Here is a 17,512-nt window from a genome sequence, read left to right as displayed (position 1 = left end):
GAACAATTGGTCGGTCGTAGTTGCAGGACCAAAACTGTCTGTCCCAGCTATAAAAATGTACCGTAGTGCAGCAGGGGTGCGACAGGTAGCTGCAGCCAAGCCTTTTCTGGGTCTTGGCGGGACCCAGCGGCGCTGGTACTGTGGTACACTGCTGTGCTGCAGGCTCTAGAGCCGTACTGGGATTCGCTAAAAGAAATAATACCTACCACCTGGAACTCAGATCTCGGCTGGCAAACTCGCGACTCTGGGACAACCGACTGAACTTCTTCTCGCCCCCGTCGACACGTCTCTCGCCCTCGACCCCCCACGCGTCATCGACATCTCTTTAGATTTGCACAAAAGCTTCTCGAACCTGGTCAGTCGGCTCTGCCGGCCAGCTCACCGTCAACATGGCGGCCCCAAAGATGACCAAGAATCAAATGCGCCGCGCAAAGAAGAAGGAGCAGAAGAAGGCACAGGCAGAGGTAAGCGCGCACGGCGAGATTCGGACCTCTGCGATCGGATGTACTGACCACAAAGCTCAGGTATCCTCGAAGCCAACCGAAGATAACGAGATTCGGGAAGACGACCAAGCTGAGACCAACGGAGACGAGGCTCCAGCAGCAGCAGCCGACGCCGTGGAAGTCAAAAAGGACCCAGACGTCAAAGAGGAGGCAGCTTCAGACGCGCTCGTCAGCTTCAAAGTCGACGACGACGATCCGGCGTTTGCAGAATACAAGAACATATTTCAGAGGTTTGGCGCGGACCTGGAGGACGACGAGGTTCAGCGGGAGGCAAATGCCGGCAACCAGGGCTTCACGTTCTTCGACCAGGACGATGACATACCGAGCGAGGACGAGGAGAATGGGCAGCCCAAGATGTCCAAAAAGAAGAGGAAGAAGCTGAACAAGCTTTCGATCGCGGAACTCAAGGCCCTGGTGAGAAATCCCGAGGTTGTTGAGTGGCAGGATCCCTCATCTACCGACCCGCGGCTGTTGGTCCAGATCAAAGCACAGCGGAACGTGGTCCCCGTCCCCGGCCACTGGTCCCTGAAGAGAGAATACCTGTCGTCCAAGCGAGGTATCGAGAAGCCGCCGTTCAAGCTTCCCAAGTTTATCACGGACACGGGCATCACGGAGATGCGGGATGCCGTCCTGGAGAAGCAAGCCGAGCAGACAATGAAGCAGAAGCAGAGGGAGCGGGTGCAAGGCAAGATGGGGAAGCTCGACATCGACTACCAGAAGCTCTACGACGCCTTCTTCCGCTTTCAGACGAAGCCCGACCTGACCCGCTTCGGAGAGCTCTATCACGAGGGCAAGGAGTGGGAGGCAGACTACAGATACTTCAAGCCCGGGGAGGTGAGCGACTCACTACGAGAGGCCCTAGGGATGCAGCCTGGCTTCCCACCGCCATGGCTATTGCAACAGCAGCGCGTGGGTCCCCCACCATCCTATCCTCTGCTGAAAATCCCTGGCCTTAACGCACCACTGCCGCCTGGTGCCTCTTGGGGATTCGGGCCTGGGCAGTGGGGTAAGCCGCCGGTAGATGAGTACAACCGGCCCATCTACGGTGGTGACATATTCGGCGTCACGGCGGGCAATCCGGCGGCCCAGACACAATTACAAGCAGCACAACCCCAGGCAGAGCCTATTGATCGGGCGCTTTGGGGAGAGCTGAAGCCGCCAGAGGAGTCTGAGGAGGAAGAATCTGACGAGGAGGAGGAGGATGAGGATGAGGAAGAGGATGCTGATGTTCCTGGTGGCCTGCAGACACCCGGAGGTTTGGAGACACCTGGTGGCCTCGTCAGCTCCGTGCCGACGGACTATCACGGTCCTAGCGGTGTCGAGAGCAGTATGGCAGGCGAGTTTGACCTCAGAAAGCAGCGCCGGGGCTATGAGACCGAGGAGAGTGTGGCAGGGCCGCGTTCTGCTTACCAGGTCATTCCCGAGAGGCAATCCCGTGCAGAGGGCTTCTTTGGCAGTGACAGGGTGTACGACCTGTCCAAGAACAGGGGTGGCGTGCCTGTGCTTGGACAGGAAGACGACAGCCGCAAACGAAAGAAGCCGGGCGATGTTGATGTCGCCCTCGACCCTGAGGCCCTGGCGAGTCATGACGGCATCAGCAAGGACGAACTGCGCAAGAGGTTCGAGGAGGGTCGGAAGGAAGAGGGAATCGGCAAGAATTGGCAGTCGTATGACGACGACCTTTCTGAGATGATAGCCCAAGAAAGTCGGAAGAGGATCAAGCGGGATGAGGAGAGACGGTCTGGGGGCGACAAGAAGAAGGAAGCCAAGTACAGATTCTAGGTAACCCGCCGGCGCTTCAGTCATAGGCTACGTTTCAATGCACAATATAAAATTGCTCTCGACCAGTCCATCGCAACCACGGTATGCCTTATTTCACCCCTTTAGAGCCAAAACGAAACGGTGTGCTTGACTTTTCATTGGCTCAATCGCCTTCGCGGGGACATGCTAGCCCGGCAGCATTGTCTTATATCTTGCAAACCTCCCGTCATGGTTAGTAGGCGTCTGTCTCATCACGATGTGAACACCATAATCATCTTTTCAGAGTGTAAATAGGCCCAGCTTGTGGGACTCATTTGGTCCTGATGGCTCTCGTCGTGCACTACGACTCGGCAGAAGATGTTTTGTAAGCCGAACACACCTACGGAGAGAGAGAGAGGCAGGCCCGCAAGACGCTTATATCAGCACCAGCATTACGCCCAACATCTGCAGGAGCTCCGTCAGTCACCACATCATCCTACCATATAATTAATATTGAGAGCGTTCGTCAGATCAGCCTTCTGAGCAAGTGTGCTTGTAACTTGTAACTTGTCTCCAACGCTTTCAGACATTAAACATGGCTACACACAATGCGGTGGGGTGGTTACATTCGATGGTGAGAACAGTCTGCCAATACATATTATTAGGCATGCAAAGTCTTGATTTGGAAGATGTATCTGAATGTTAAATGTCCTTATAATCCCATCAATTTTCATGCTTAATCTTGGAAGAGTTTAATAGGAGCTGGAGAAACGAATAGCTCTTACAAGTCTTCTTGGCCATTACTGATCACACCAATTGTATCTGGAAGTTCATGCTCCCTGGGTGTATTTGTGAGAAGTAAAGACTCCGCCCACATCATGACAACGGAGAAAAAGGCAAAAAACTTGGACGGGCACAGAAACATGTCCTAAGGAGAGGACGGATCGGTCCTGTAGTGAGTGTGGCCAATGAAATTCACGTACGAAAATGCCCGTTGCTCCGTAGTGTTGATCTCCAAGTGGCTTGACGAGAATTCACCTTTATCTCGCATATGTACAGAATATTTTGTGTGCACTACAGGCAAAGGGTAATTATATCTTTCCATCTCCCTACTTATCTGAGTATCTTAGGTAGTATGATCTGATCCGAGCCAAATGTCTTCCAGAGGTCGCAAAAGGGCGTACTGTGGATCAATAATAGTCGAAAGCCAGCTTTGAAAGCTGCCCAGTGTAGGAGAACGAGCCATGTCAAATTTGCAGTTTATGCTTGCTCACGTGAATCAATCAATAAAAGGACAGCAGAAATAAGGAATTCATACCTCATGAGTAAGGGTTTTCTGGGTTTGTATATCTAAAAAGAATGAAAAGAAAGCATTGATAACGTATAGGCCCTGGCGATGTGACATGCATGCACGAGTCCTAGCTCTTGGTCCCAGCAGCCCAGATAGGCCCGTCTCGCAGGACAAATGACCACTATAAGAAAGGGGTAAGAAGATTGACAAAACTAACGGATGGTTCTAATCATTCTCTTGAAGTACAATAGCGCAAGCTTTCTTCACCCGGCTCTGCCTATGCCTGATAGAATAAGAGAAGCAACATGAGACCACAGCAAGCGAGGCTTGTGGCGGGCAAAAGTTTCTTCGGCAGCATCGGTCTAGTCTGAGAGAAAATGACGGGGAATGAATGACTGATTAATCGCAAATGGGGAAAGTGGAGAGGCAAGTTCGCTGAGCGTGATGGTGGTACTAAATGTTATAAAGTCGGGTTCAGAACCGCACACCCTCTCCCCCTGTGTTCCCCCTCTGTGGCGAGTGATGTCGAATGTTTAGAACCAGTAACAAGCACTCGGGCTTTCGCTACGGAATACGGTTCTGAAACTGATTTTGGAACCTCACTTGTGTGTTTACTTAATCGCTGAGAAAGAAGATGAAATGTGGACTGGGAGCTGCACGAAGTCATGGCAGCACAGAGTGATGAAGATCTCAACCATATTAGATTTGATAAATGTTGCCGTCGACACTACAGCATCTTTGCTGAATATGTTTGTGTCAAATTTGCCATTGTTGCCTCCTTTCACATCAAAGTAAACCCCAGTGACACCGAGCAAGAATGCTCCGAGTAATTAGTTGATAATAACAAATCAGTCGGCTGACGAGAATTCTATGCCTGATCCTCAATCCCTCAAGGAATCGCCCTATTTCATACAGTTGTTGCATCGCCAATGCGGATGCTCCACTGCCATCTGCGCTACCTCTCGTATGCAGTCATCGTGGTAGAAGGGTTCCTTGCAGTGCTGTTCCGGGTTCAAGAAGTTAGTCACATAACCTTTCCAGCGCGTCTCAGAAGCCACCGGTGGGAGAAAATAGAGGAAAAAACGCACCTCGTTCGCGCAAATCAGCATTCCCGGTCCACGGACAGGCTTCCCACAGACCGTACAGCCCTTGGACTTTCTCGGCTTCTCCTCCTTCGGCGGCTCCGGGGCTGGTTGCTTCTCGGCTGAGGACTTTTGAATCCGAGCCTCCTGGAGGCGTGCCTGTACCAGCTTGATGCTGTCCTCCTCGAGCCCTCGTGCAATGAGCACAGTTAGGTGTTTTCCAAACTCTCGAGTACGAGAGCTCGACTCCAAAAGCCAGGCAACCTTCTCATTAACGAATTCCACCACGGCTCGCCCGATGAAAGCTTCCGAGACGATCCGTTTCTTCTGAATGAATGCATCCCATTCCTTGATGTACTCCTTTTCAGCCGCATCAACGTCGCAGAAATCCTGCACAATGTCACGATGTTTTTGAATGAGCCAGCTGTCATCAGCCACTGTTGGTCGAACCTCCGTGCCAGCAACCAATTTCATCTTGCTCAGAGGATCGAACAGAGGCTGGACCGTCTGCGGAACCAAGACCTTCTCCTTAATGATCTCCTTACTGCGGCGACCACCAGTTTTCTAGAACATCGGGTCAGAATCATGGTGTGAATCCCAACTTAAATCCTTATTCTTCACATATGTATACGTTTAAAGGAAAGAAGAGAATAAGGATGCAAAGAGGGGGCCGGGTGTGCCAGACAGAAATGCTTACCTGAATTGGCCTCACTACAGGCCTGGGCTGAGAGGTCTTTCGCTTTACGGCGACTGGGCTTTCGTTGTTGTTGGGCCCCAATCGAGACGTTGCCCAGGAGTCATCTCCTTCGACGTACTTATCCAGGTCGAATGGCTTTACAGGTCTGCCCAGCTGGTATACCTTGGGGCGCAACAAGATGCCTGAGTTCTCAGCGACGCATGAGACGTCGAGCTGAATACCAGGCTTTCCGGGATTAGAGATGACGACGTCAAAGTTGTACTGCGCGTGGCTGAAAAGGTGCGCTCGAAGTTGGGCCAAGGACTGGTGTGCTGCGTGGCAGACGCAACACGAAAAGCCGTCCACAACCAATTCCCTCACTGGGACGGCTTCTTTGGGGAGGCGATACAGGACGTGTTCCGAGTCGTCTTTCTTGTCTGCATATTTAGAGCGCTTTCGAGGCTGCCTTCCCTGTGCCTTGGCGCTCAGATCCTTGAGGTTATAGTTTTTACTCCCTCTGGCCCTCAACGAGCGACTCGGCGTGAGTTCGCCTTCTGCGTCCTCCTCCAGGTCATCATCCATTGGATGCGCAAATCCGTTCGTAAAATGACCATTAGCATGGCCATTGGTGAGGGGCATGTGCTCTTCTGATTGATGGAAACCCGCGACCGGAGCCAAATAACTTCTATCCTGGCCGTTGGTCAGGTGGTGTTTGTCTGGTAATGCATTTGTCCACCTCACATCGATATCCAGAAGGAAGTCGATATTGGTGCACACTGTAGGACCTGTGCGCAATCTCAAGGCACCCAAGCGTCTCCCTCGATCCAGAAAATTGGACACCTCGGCCTCGAGGATCCAGTGGCGTGGAACTGATAGATCGTCGCCCAGAGACGAATTGAGCAGATCGAGCGGAGGCCAGTTCTGATCACCAGCCGACTGGAGCTCCACCTTCACCCCGTACCTGTCTGCAAGATCGAAGACCGTATCCTCGTCTCGCTCTACGTAGATCTTCTCTTCGGGCACGGTGAAGGGGTGCGCCAAGTACACCCTGGCCATCTGAGTGATGCCGGCGGGATTTTGTGAAGTCCTGATACTGCAGATCTGGCTATCACAGTAGAGCACCTGCGCGTCGCCAGTCGTTCGTGCGGGGGTGGTGATGGTGATCTTGCAGCGAGCCCTCGTCATCATGTCCTTGTCTGTTGATGATGAGACGTGCCCATTTGGTTTGGCACGTGCCGAGTCCTTGTGAGAGATCTTGAGGACATTGATCTCCATGACCGGCTGGACATTGACAGGGCCATCGTGAAGCACCAAGCCGTCTATATCCGGCACGATGCCGGAATCAGGGGAGCTCTCCATGAATCTACGCCGCTTTGCTGGGCGCAGGTAGTGTTCATCGTCGCCGTTGGTGAGTTTGGCATGACCGTCGTGGAAATTGACGGAACTTATCCAATTCCGATGAAGGAAAGGAAGAGTCTGGCGGCGTGGATAGGATTTTGTCATGGTCGATCAAGCGAGAGTACTGAGGAGCCCCCTGAGGGAGCAAATACGTCGCTCAATATAGTTTTCTGATTGTCCTCGTTGATGCCAAAAGACCGGCGGCTGGGAAGGAGGAAAGAGAGAGACAAAGAAGCTTTGCTGTCAGAATAGGCCACTTCCTGAAGAAAAATACGTATGAGCTGGACCTTGTCTAGAACCGAGAGGTCGATGTCCTAGCTCTACTGTCTCTCAGTGCTGCCAAGGTGGACAGAGCCCGTTGTCTGTCGTAGTGGTGAGGGTGGTAGGTGGTGGTTGAGAAAGGACTGGACCGGATTATAAACAAACCACTGAAATTTCCATCATCAACCCAGGGCGCGCCAGACTGGATTTCATCAGTACAAGCCCATGGAAGTGGGAATGGTACAAAGGAGGCAAGGTTCTGGGCAGGACTGGCCCTTTTGAGGGGGCCTGGAAGGTGGTGTGAGGTGGGTTAGAAAAAGGTCATCACGACGCGCCCGAGTTTCCTGTAATCTTGAAAGAATTCAATGTCCCATCGCGACACCCTGCGCAGTGCGCCCCCCTGCTGATACGGCCCAAGACCACCCCTGTCCAATTTGGGGCCCACAGGCCGGACCAATTACACGCAGCTAGGTGCATCCCCTCAGCATGGTAAGAGGTACCCGGGGTACCTCATACTGTTTAGCTTGGGGCTGATGTCTCCCACTAACTCGGCCCAAAAGGAAGCTATGTGACTGCTCGCCTCGTCCTTAAAACCCCCACGACTGTGAAGCTTGCGTGTCTTAACAGAGTGTCTTCTGATGTCAGAAAAAGAAGAAGAAAAGACTAGGTCAAGGTCAAATAGAATATCCCTGCTAGCTATCACTCATGTATCAATAATTAATTCTCCAGATCCCGGAAAGTAACTCTGTCTCCCATGATTATATCTCGACTGAAGATTCACCAATAACCACGGAGTACGGCTTCCTGTCTCGTGCAATTTGCGCATGAGGAGAACCATGAGCTGCAGGTTGTTCTAATCATTATAAAACATATAGGTAATCGAAAAGTGAATATAAATGAATGCCATACAGACTTAAACATTGAGGTAAGTTGTAATTAGATGTTAATAATCCATTTCAGTTCATGTAACAGTCTCAAACTGAATGTACCACTTCAGAGTACTAGTCATTGCTGAAGCACCTCCTCAGGAATGTTTCCAGTCATAAACTCAGCCAGTCAGCAAATATCACACTGACCAATATACTAGAGGAAGTACTTGAGAATCCGCATGACCCGACCATCTCAGCATGAGTCGTATCGTGCACGAACTCCAACCAAAGTGCCCGAAGCACCAATCTCAACCAATAGCAGGCTGGGTGATCCCGGTCCATCAGCCTTGTGCAGCACATCAACACTCCCTGTGTATAAGAGGAGCTAGGACTAAAGAATCATCTTTGCCCGGAATTCTGACATATGCTCTGTCTGTATAAAGATGTTGGAGTCTACCTTAATGGTCAAATTATCATATTATCTCAAGCTGGCCTAGACCATGTATAATAGTGCTTTGAAAATCGACACCTTTGAAGATACTTGTGATAGTCCAGCTTCTTGGCAGTATCACCTGCGTCAAGTGTGAAATATATATATATAAGTGATGCGAAATAGAATCTCTTGGGGGCATTACATTTGATTACTTGCATTATCATCAGGTATAATAGCTGCCTTGACTTCAGATTCTTTAATGCTGATCTCGTTGAACAACTGATTGCGTCCGCAGATTGTTATTGACAAACAGACAGCCTTACCACATGAAACCTTTTAATTGCTGCAGCATGCAGTGTGGGTTTGCGTCATGTAGACAGGCATACATCATTAATCAAGGCGATTCAGATCTTCCGGTCATTTTGTAGACTATATATAAACAGACCTGGTTACTTGACCAAAGGCAGTTTTCTTCTGAGTCGGGAGGCAATCTTCAATCCGGCTCTTTCAGTATGTCACGTGCAGCTGGCGATATTTAGGATGGGAGATAGGGGGGCTCTTGACGTGGCAACTCAACGATGTACTCTGTTTTTTTATATTTTTATGGTCCCATAAAAACAACGGTGTAAGTCATGCTGTGGCTGACACTCTTTCCCAATGTTTTCAATTGTTGCTATAGCAAGCTGCCTATTCGGCGAATTTGAGAGTGGGGAGTGGGGGCGTATCATCAAGGCTTTCGGACCTAACAAACATGAGCAATCTCGATTGACTGGCGCTTGCACGCTGTCATAGCCCTCAAGAATCAGCCGCTCACGACGTACGTCAACATTTTGACGAGAAACCCAAAGATTTCATGCTTTGGTTCGGTGAAAGCCTCGCGAATTTCTCATGCTGTCAAACTACTTGCACTGAGCCTTGGGCAAACACCGGACAGCCGCAGTGACGAGGCTCGATCTTGACCCTAACCCGCAACAACCCCGACATTCCAGGCCTGACTGCTCAACCTCAACCTTGAATTTAGCCCTGATCATCTACTTGCCATGGCTGAAGACTCACTCATTTGATAATTACTTGGCATCTGATTTGGAGGTCACATGTAATTCGCGTTCAACGATCTCTTGTGAGATATGCTTGGCGGATGGTTGTAGCAGGAAGCGAAAGGCCTGCACGCTAGAATCAATTATATTTCAGGCATGTACCCTTCTTTAGAATGCATACACAATATTCACATACTCGCTTATCCATTTCCTCGCGCTTTCGAATATTTCTCAAGATGGGTGCTTAGAAGCATTACCCAAAGCCGTCTTCTGATCAGAGAGTGAGGCTCGCCCCGCCCAACGGCTGTTCTTGCTGATATTTGATCAAGTATCGCAAGGAATGCTGCTCGTTTAGTCTTCGAGGCGTCTCTGCTGGCTTTTAAGTCCATAACTATCTTCACTGCACTTATAGTTCGAGCTCATAGGAATTGTATGAAGACTGCTTCATCTAGATGGCAAGCTTGATGGTGGGAAATGAACGCACACGCACTTGGACACGTTGGGAAGGCTGAGACGCTGCAACCAGTCGCGGGTTATGCAGTCCTCGTCTCGAGCCATACACGAACCACACCAGGGGTTGAGGCGAAGCTCATATTTGGTATCTTTTGATGTGATGACTGATTCCAGACACAGTGTTCATGTAATCACATCTGTTATCGACCATCACCTGGCAGTAACGCCTTGGAGGTGTTGTGGCACGAAGGATCAGCCCTGGCCTCAAAAAGTTGTGGAGACTGGAAGGCTCGTCTTCAATACGAAACACAGCCTTAAACTCATCGAGCCTCTACAGCTCCATATCATACAGATATATTGCTAAGAATCACGCCAGGGGGGTGCAGTTGTTGGAGTTGGTATGGGAGAAGTCGTAAGGATGCGGGCCGGTGGCTTCAATAACGCGCCGAGTAAGTACTTACCTAGGTATGCTTAGCGGTTTGGAGGTACGAAGGTACTACTATGGTATGTACTCACACGTAGGTACCAGGGTTGGTAAGTCTCCCGTGTGCGCACGGACCACCACTAGCACTGTACCAGTATCCTGGCCCCCACACATATGCTCGTCACTGGCTGCTGCACTGAAGGTCGCATTCTTCTGGTCGCTCCAATTTGCCTTCCCTCGGTCTCACTCATCACCTTCAGCTCATCCTGCATCGGACACTCCGGGCATTCCCGTACACACCGACCTAGTGCAAACTGTAACAGTACCACTGCTATCCTTTGCGGGCCCTTATTGTTCTTTTTTCTTCTTTTTTCCCGCCGTCCCTGCGGCCGCGGCATGTTGATTCGCCTGCAGCTGCCAATCCTCCTTCCCTCAACAGTCACACACTTTCACACACAACTTCGCGGCCCCAGCCCCCATGTGCTATCCCGCCTGTTGACCTCGCCGACGACATGAGTCAAACGGGCCTTGCAGGGGTCGTCGCTATGCCCCGCCGCAACCCCCGCCGGGGAGCAGCCACCACCACCAGCCACGATGGGCCTTCGACCCGGCTGCCTGCTCCGAGCCCGGCTGGCCGCGTTACACGGAGCGCCACGCGGCTTTTGAATGGCGACACCGACTCCGAGGACTCGACTGTCGACGATCCAGATACCACCGACGAGGACTCATTGTCAGATGGCTCTGATGGCATCTTCACACGGCCCCGTCAATCACAGACCGTGCAGACTGTCGCCTCCACCAGGGAGCGACGACACCGTCCTGGTGCCTCCACAGCACAAGGGTCTCGTCGGCGTCCTGGCCGGACGGCCCAGTCCTCACGGGATGCAGGCGCCCCGACGACACCAAAAAAGAGACGTCCCTTCAAGTTCGGTAGCGCAAGGAAAAGATCACCAACACGCGACCAAAAGCCAGCATGGCCCACATCTGGTGTCATCCCACCCTGGCAGTCACTCGAATGGACCATCCTGGTCCAGATTTTCGAGCATGCCGCCTACCCTGCCGACACCCGGACGGACGTCCGCTGGCTGCTCGCGGCCGGCCTCACGTGCAAGGCATTTCTAGGCCCTGCCTTGAAGGCCTTGTACAAATGTCCTATGCCGCAAGTCATCTCCATGAATATGGGAAACAAGTTCGCCAGCCTCATCCGCGAGCTTGCTGCAGACCCTGATGCTGCGCTGGCCCGTCAGGACCACAGGCGGACCATGATCGAGTCGCTGGTTGTCGAGGTCTCTTCGCTCCCACACTCGCAAACGCGCACCTTCGATGTCGCAGAGCTCATCCTATCTCTCCCCAACCTGTCTCATGTTGAGCTGTACCACGACTTCGATCTGCCTCCTTACCGAAAACTCGACTTCAACAGCAAGAAGTGGACCTACGCGCCAGAGCTGCTCACCGCCCTCAGCACCGCGGGCGATGGACACGCCGCTGTCCGTCTGAAGTCGTGGAAGTGGAGCGAGAGGATGATGGGTCCCGGCCTGCTCGAGGAGTTGTCGACAATGCACTCGTGGAAGGTCTTCTCTCAGCTGCGCAAGCTTTCGTTTGTCAATTTTCAGGTACCTTCCTTGAGAGATAACAAAGACCCTAGCGATGCCGAGGTCTTCGAACAAGACAAGAACTATATCAGCCTGGTCGCCGCGGCGCTGGCTCCCGTCGCCGGCCTCAAACACCTGGTCATGGAGTCGTCGACTGTGGTGGACGGCCAGTTCCTATCTCTGCTTCCCAAGACGATCGAGCACCTTGAGATCGTCAACTGCTGGGAGCTGACGGCTGACATGCTGTCCGAGTACCTGGCGAGCCATGGGCGGCCACTGCGCCGCTTGACGCTTCACCACAACCAGTCACTCAACCTGTCCTTCCTGCCGATATTGGGCCAGTGCTGCCCCGGGCTGCAGGAGCTGTCTATGGATCTCCTCACATACAATCACCACGAATACTACAAGGATTCGGATCCGATTTACGATACCCTCCTCAATGTCGAGGACGTCCCGGTGTGGCCCCAGACGATCGAGATCATAGACCTCGAACAGCTTGCCAAGTGGGATGCGGATACGGCCGAGATGTTCTTCCAAAGCTTCGTGGACCAGGCTCCGAATCTGTCCAATCTGAGGCACCTCGCTGTCAAGGCCATGCTGGATGTTCCCTGGCGACAGCGGTCTGAGTTCCGCGACAAGTGGGTGCGGATCCTGAAGAAGGTCTTCCTGCGCAAGACGCAGAAGCCTCGGGCGTACCATTCCCTCGTTCAGTGGCCGCTAGACGGAGCCCAGCCGAGCGAGCAGCAATCACAGCCTGTGAAGGCCGACGATTTCGACACCTCCCCAATACGCCGCAGCACACGCATTGCATCCAACAACGACTTTGCGCCAGCCCCATCACTACCCCCTCCGCCTCCTCCCCTTCAAACACCTACCGAGAACAAGGACAACAAGCGCAAACGTCAGCGCTCCTATACACAGACCACCCGAGATCTAAGGACGTCCAAGCGGGCCAACATCTCTTATCGAGACCCTGACACCGACGAGGATCTCGATCTATCATCGGAGGAGTCCGCGGATGATGAACAAGACGAACTGCAGCAAGAGCCGATTATCATGTCAAGTCCTCCAGCCTCGCCTGTCTTAAGCGAGGAGGAGGAGGACACCTCATCCGTGCACGGCCTCTGTGATGTCGTCAACATACGATTTGACAACCAAAAACCACGAGAGTTTCAGTGGGGCGCAGAAGATTTCCTCGATGATGACACCCGCGAGTCGGATGATGCCGAGTGGGCTTCGGACCGAGATGTGGACGACGAATCAGACACCTACGCTTGGTGATGGTGCCTTTTTTTTCTTCTTTCTTTTTTTGCTCAATTGTTTCCTCGTTTTTCTCTGCTGCTATCGATAAAGAACAAACATCAAGGCACCAAGGTCGAGGCACGAGGGTTTTATTACTAGGATATGGCGTTTGCAGATGGATTAGATTCTGACGGCGTTCAAGTCAAGGCCTTGTTTCCAATGATTCATAATGTGTGTTTGTTTTTCTGGGGAGGTTTAGGGTCAGTGACGGTGACTATTTCAGTGTGTTTTTATTTCAAGGACAAGGGCGCCGGCGTTTCAGACATTTGAAGGAGTTTGAGGGCCCTCAATACCCCAGAGTAATAATTACGAGCTTGATTCTGGCGAAGATCAGAGGGAAAATTAGAAATGGTCTAGGGTTTTCACGGAGTGAAAGTGCTCTCTGATTAGGAGACTGTAGATGCAGGGAAGCACATCAAGAATGATAACAAAGAGACTATGTTGATTCGAATTTCATGGATTCTTTGTGCTGGTGCTGAGAGAGGTCCCCCCGGGAGGGGGATGAAGAAAAGAGACGAGGCGGGTTTGTCGTGCCCGCCAGCCATTTCAGCGCAGGAGAGTGGAAAATGTGTTTACATAATTGAACTATAATATACTCATATAAATGACTCGTGATTTTGTAAGTGTATGCAATTGTAATTTCCCGCTGCGGGAGGAGAGTCAGGATATGTACACAGTAATGAACAATAGATGCTTATGGTGTATCGACCAAATGTAGGCCTTTTTTTTTTTTTTTTTTTTTTTTTTTTTTTCGGTATCCCTCAGTAAAACCTACTCTTACTATTTGACCTACTGTACATAGTGATAAAGGGTTGACGGAGATTTCGATGTGACAGATGGCGTCTGGACATGGGCTGCTCATGGTATGTTTTGTACTAGTACTATGCAGACAGCCTACCGGAGAAGAGAGACTATGTACAAAGAAACCCCTCGCCCCCTTCCTCCAGTATCTGAGGTCTCTCATGAGGCCCTGGCTCTTAGTGTTCCCATGTGCCCTTTCAGGTCTTGATAGGCTCCCTAACACTAGCCCACTTCAGCCTCAGCCACAGCCACATGCCAGGTTCTCCTAGGCCGCAATTGCACTACTACAGTATCGTCAAGTACTAACAGCAGTGCTTGTACTACTTAGTATAGAGCCTAGTACTTGCATACATCGGCCTGCCTAATCCCTCAGACACAAGTCTTTCCCGGTGAAAGGAGAAGGTGAGAGCGAAAGAAAGAAGCAGGGACTTTTCAACCCTGTTCTTAAATTACCTCCCGCCCTCGCATTTCGTTCACATCACACATTGAAGATTCCCATCGCACCTCATCGCACCACCTCAACCTCATCCCGTTACTTCACACACGTACACAACACACACGACTTCAAGAACAAATGCGCCACAGCCGGCTCGCAGGGCGCATCGACAAAACTACTCCTTTGCCCACATATCGCTGTCAGGAACAGTGGGGACCGGGGAGGGTGCCGTCGATGGTGGAGCAGGGCGGCACCGACTACGCGAGCGTTACTGCGGATTGATACAAGCCGGCACCTGATGTAGGTGGGCGCCAGCAGCACCAGCAGCGCCAGCAACAGCAGCGCCAGCAGTGCTTGGTTCTGGGTCCTGATCCTGGCGCTGATCGGGGGGACCATAGCAAGCTCCCTCACCACTTTCTCCCCCCCCCCCCAAGTCCCTGACCCAACAGCAGCCAGCAGAGAAAAAGGGTAGACGAAAACCACCTAATTACACCAACAACAATCCACTAGTACACTACGAGACGGGCGCGATACCTGTACCGTCAGCGCGTTGTCAAGGTCGAGGTAAGCCAGCCCAATTTATTCTTCCCCCCTCTTCCTGCTCAACCTTGCTACACTCTTACTTTTTCCTCCCTGGCCCTGGTCATTTCGGGTGGGTTCGAGTGCCGAGGTGGCTGTTTGCTGTGTATCATTGTCCCTAGGCGCAATTGGGGGTCTGGCTGTATTGACGTGATCACGATAATGCTGACCTACCCAGACTGCCTGGGCTTCCCTTCGCGATTGTCTGTTCTGACCCTCTTTGTTGTCTCCCACAGATCTCGACCGACCTCAAACCTCCCTTTCTCCGACTGAACCTCCATCACCTATCTCGATCGCGGGTCGTTTCGGAGACCAGTCTGCTGGCCTCGTGCCCTCTGAAGCTACGCGCGCTATCTGCGACGAACCGTCCAGAAGCACCAAAGTCAACATCCGACCGCGCTTCGCGACCGACCCATGCCATCAAGGTTACCAACTCCACCACCACCACCACCACCAACCTCGTCACCACCATTCTCCTAGCAGCCGCCTCTTAGTCTGTTGTCCGCCCTCGCCCCTCTCCTCCCCCCTTCCCCTCCCCTCAGCGGACGCCCCCCAGTCTGGCGAGGCCCGTCTTTGCGACCATTCTTCTTTCATGAAGCACATCGCAAGATGGAGACTACGGCGGATAGAATCAGATCCGTCGTCAAGAGTCTACTACCAGAGCGTCCACACCACTTGTCGCTCTACCCTGATCGCAAATACGTAGTGCCACCAAACTACTGGCAACACCAGACGCCATTACAGTACTCTACCTTCCTATCGGACGCAGACCGTGGCGTCCTCCTGACCAGACCCTATTTCGACATCTGCGACGAGCCTGAGACCTCTCCTACCACCCCTCTTCCCTCAGCCACGCCCAAGAAGATGACCAAGATGTCCATTAAGGATTACAAGAAGGCGAAGCAGGTCTCCCACTCGTCCAACTCCCCCATTGAGAACGGCGTCCCTGGAAGACCGAACGAGAAGAGCCACACGGGCGATGCAGTAAGGTTGGATAAGGAAACTATGCGCAAGGAATACGACAGTTCGAGGGAGGCCGGATCCCAGCAGTCGGGCAAGGCGCAACGGGCGAACGGGGACACAGAAAGGTATGCGCAGAGCTAGATATGTAGCGGTCAGCAGGTCGTTTGCTAACCGGCTGCTCTCCCTCCCCTCTTTTACACACACAGGTCTAGGTACTCAGCGTCTAAACCAACCTCGAGAGACGCGCCGAGCCCGCCCGAGAGCAAGAAGCGCCCATTGGACCCAGACGACAGTGCCAGGCCGCACAAAAAGGCGAGACCGAGCGAGGACCTGCCGCGCAGGCCACCACGACCAGAGACCCCACATAGCTCCTCCGCGCACGACAAGGCCTCGAGTAGTAAGGAAGGGAGATCAGGAGGCTCTCAGCTGACCCCAGGTGGTCGCGCCGCCTCAGGGAGCTCCAGGGAGAGGGACCGAGCGGTGTCGCCCAGGATCACGGTGAACGGGACCAAGACCTCGAGCTCGTCACAGTCCAACCCGCTTCCTCGGAAACCTGACAGCTCCGGGAAGCACCTCGTCCCTCCTTTGTTGTCGCCCCTCCGACACCCCGCGATCGACGATGAGCTGGAGACCGACAGTCCAAAGAAGAGGCCGAAAGAGAACCCCTCGGGCGGCAAGGCGCAGACGAAAGCTCCCAAGCCGGAGGCGACAGTGAGAAAGAAGCAGCCTGCGATGCCGGAGCTGCCAGCGCTCCTGTCGCCCACGCTCCCTCCCATGGTTGAGGACGAGCTTCTGCGGCTTGAGAAGGTGGCTATCAAGGGCGAGCCGGGTCAGGCTGTCGAGGGCACAAAGAGCACGCGCAAAGAGAAGACACGGGAGGGCGGCACTGAGGAGGGCAGGCCCAAGAGTCTTATTGTCACGCTGAAAATCAGAAAGACGCTGCGGCCTACAGTAAGGAGGCTGCTCGCCCTTCCCTCTAAGAACAGGAAGGACAGATCGGCGAGTGTCGAGGCCGCACCGCCGCCAGCAAAGAAGAAGCCACGTCCCACCGAGGCGCCCACCGAGGCGCCACCGTCCATAGCAGCGAAGCGACCCACCAGCAAGGCCCCCGACACGCCCGCCGCCGTCAAGGCACCCTACACACCACCTAACCCACCAGCAACCGTCTCTCAGGTTCCTTCTGGCAGCTCACAGAACCTAACCCCCGGCGGACGCGTCGCCCAGACGCCCAGTGCTGCAGCAGAGTCTGGTCCTCCGCGCGCCAGCACGGCCAAGGACCGGGAGACGCTCATGCGCCGCCATGGGGCTATGTCGGTCCTGGGGAGGAACCTCAAGCGCGAGCGCGACAAGGAGAAGCAGGAGCGGGACAAGGAGAGGCACAAGCAGCCCAATGGCACCACGGCCAACGGAGAGCGCATGGCCGCCGAGGACTACCGCCCTGTCATGCTGACCATGGAGATGATCCTGGCCTACTTCATCGCGTTCCGGTCCCAGAACCAGGCGTGTGAGCTGAGCAGGACGCATGTGGACGAAAAGGCCTGGCTCTCGCTGGAGGCCCACCTGAGAGAGCTCCGGCACATGACATACCACTCGCTCCCGTTGCACACGCTGGCGGTGCAGCTCAACGGGATCCTCATCAACGAGATCCTAAAGGTGTACGCGTTCAATAGCA

At 53.1% G+C, this 17,512-nt stretch overlaps 3 protein-coding genes across 3 annotated transcripts; 2 read left to right on the top strand and 1 right to left on the bottom strand.

The window, feature by feature from the left end:
- Nucleotides 1-389: 389 nt before the first annotated feature.
- Nucleotides 390-2,349, top strand: M406DRAFT_78694 (uncharacterized protein; the record flags this gene model as incomplete). The annotated part of the gene is made up of 2 exons (XM_040925976.1): nucleotides 390-504; nucleotides 574-2,349. The coding sequence occupies 2 exons, from the start codon at nucleotides 390-392 to the stop codon at nucleotides 2,283-2,285; spliced, it is 1,827 nt and encodes a 608-aa protein (XP_040776913.1). The 3' UTR covers nucleotides 2,286-2,349.
- Nucleotides 2,350-4,217: 1,868 nt separating this feature from the next.
- Nucleotides 4,218-7,275, bottom strand: M406DRAFT_276707 (uncharacterized protein). Its single transcript, XM_040918295.1, has 3 exons — nucleotides 5,329-7,275; nucleotides 4,623-5,144; nucleotides 4,218-4,535 (listed from the first exon to the last, which is right to left on the bottom strand). Exons 1-3 carry the CDS (start codon nucleotides 6,793-6,795, stop codon nucleotides 4,437-4,439), a joined length of 2,088 nt encoding a protein of 695 aa, XP_040776912.1. The 5' UTR covers nucleotides 6,796-7,275; the 3' UTR covers nucleotides 4,218-4,436.
- A 3,890-nt stretch (nucleotides 7,276-11,165) lies between these two features.
- Nucleotides 11,166-13,040, top strand: M406DRAFT_236884 (uncharacterized protein; the record flags this gene model as incomplete). Its single annotated transcript, XM_040916046.1, has 1 exon — nucleotides 11,166-13,040. A coding segment is annotated over one exon (1,875 nt), but the record flags the coding sequence as incomplete, so codon positions are not given.
- Nucleotides 13,041-17,512: the final 4,472 nt, after the last annotated feature.

The sequence above is a fragment of the Cryphonectria parasitica genome, assembly GCF_011745365.1.
Source record: "Cryphonectria parasitica EP155 unplaced genomic scaffold M406scaffold_4, whole genome shotgun sequence".
In the NCBI taxonomy this organism is placed as follows: Eukaryota; Fungi; Ascomycota; class Sordariomycetes; order Diaporthales; family Cryphonectriaceae; genus Cryphonectria; species Cryphonectria parasitica.
Note: the sequence above shows the minus strand (reverse complement) of the source record. Positions and strands in the feature narration are given on the sequence as shown.

What these genes read in the sequence shown, in the direction of transcription:
- M406DRAFT_276707 (XM_040918295.1), bottom strand. Translation starts at nt 6,795, where the DNA reads ATGACAAAATCCTATCCACGCCGCCAGACTCTTCCTTTCCTTCATCGG. An exon ending in CCTCTCAGCCCAGGCCTGTA is followed by an intron (nt 5,145 to 5,328) that starts GTGAGGCCAATT and finishes GAGATCATTAAG; the next exon opens with GAGAAGGTCTTGGTTCCGCA. An exon ending in TGCTGATTTGCGCGAACGAG is followed by an intron (nt 4,536 to 4,622) that starts GTGCGTTTTTTC and finishes AACCCGGAACAG; the next exon opens with CACTGCAAGGAACCCTTCTA.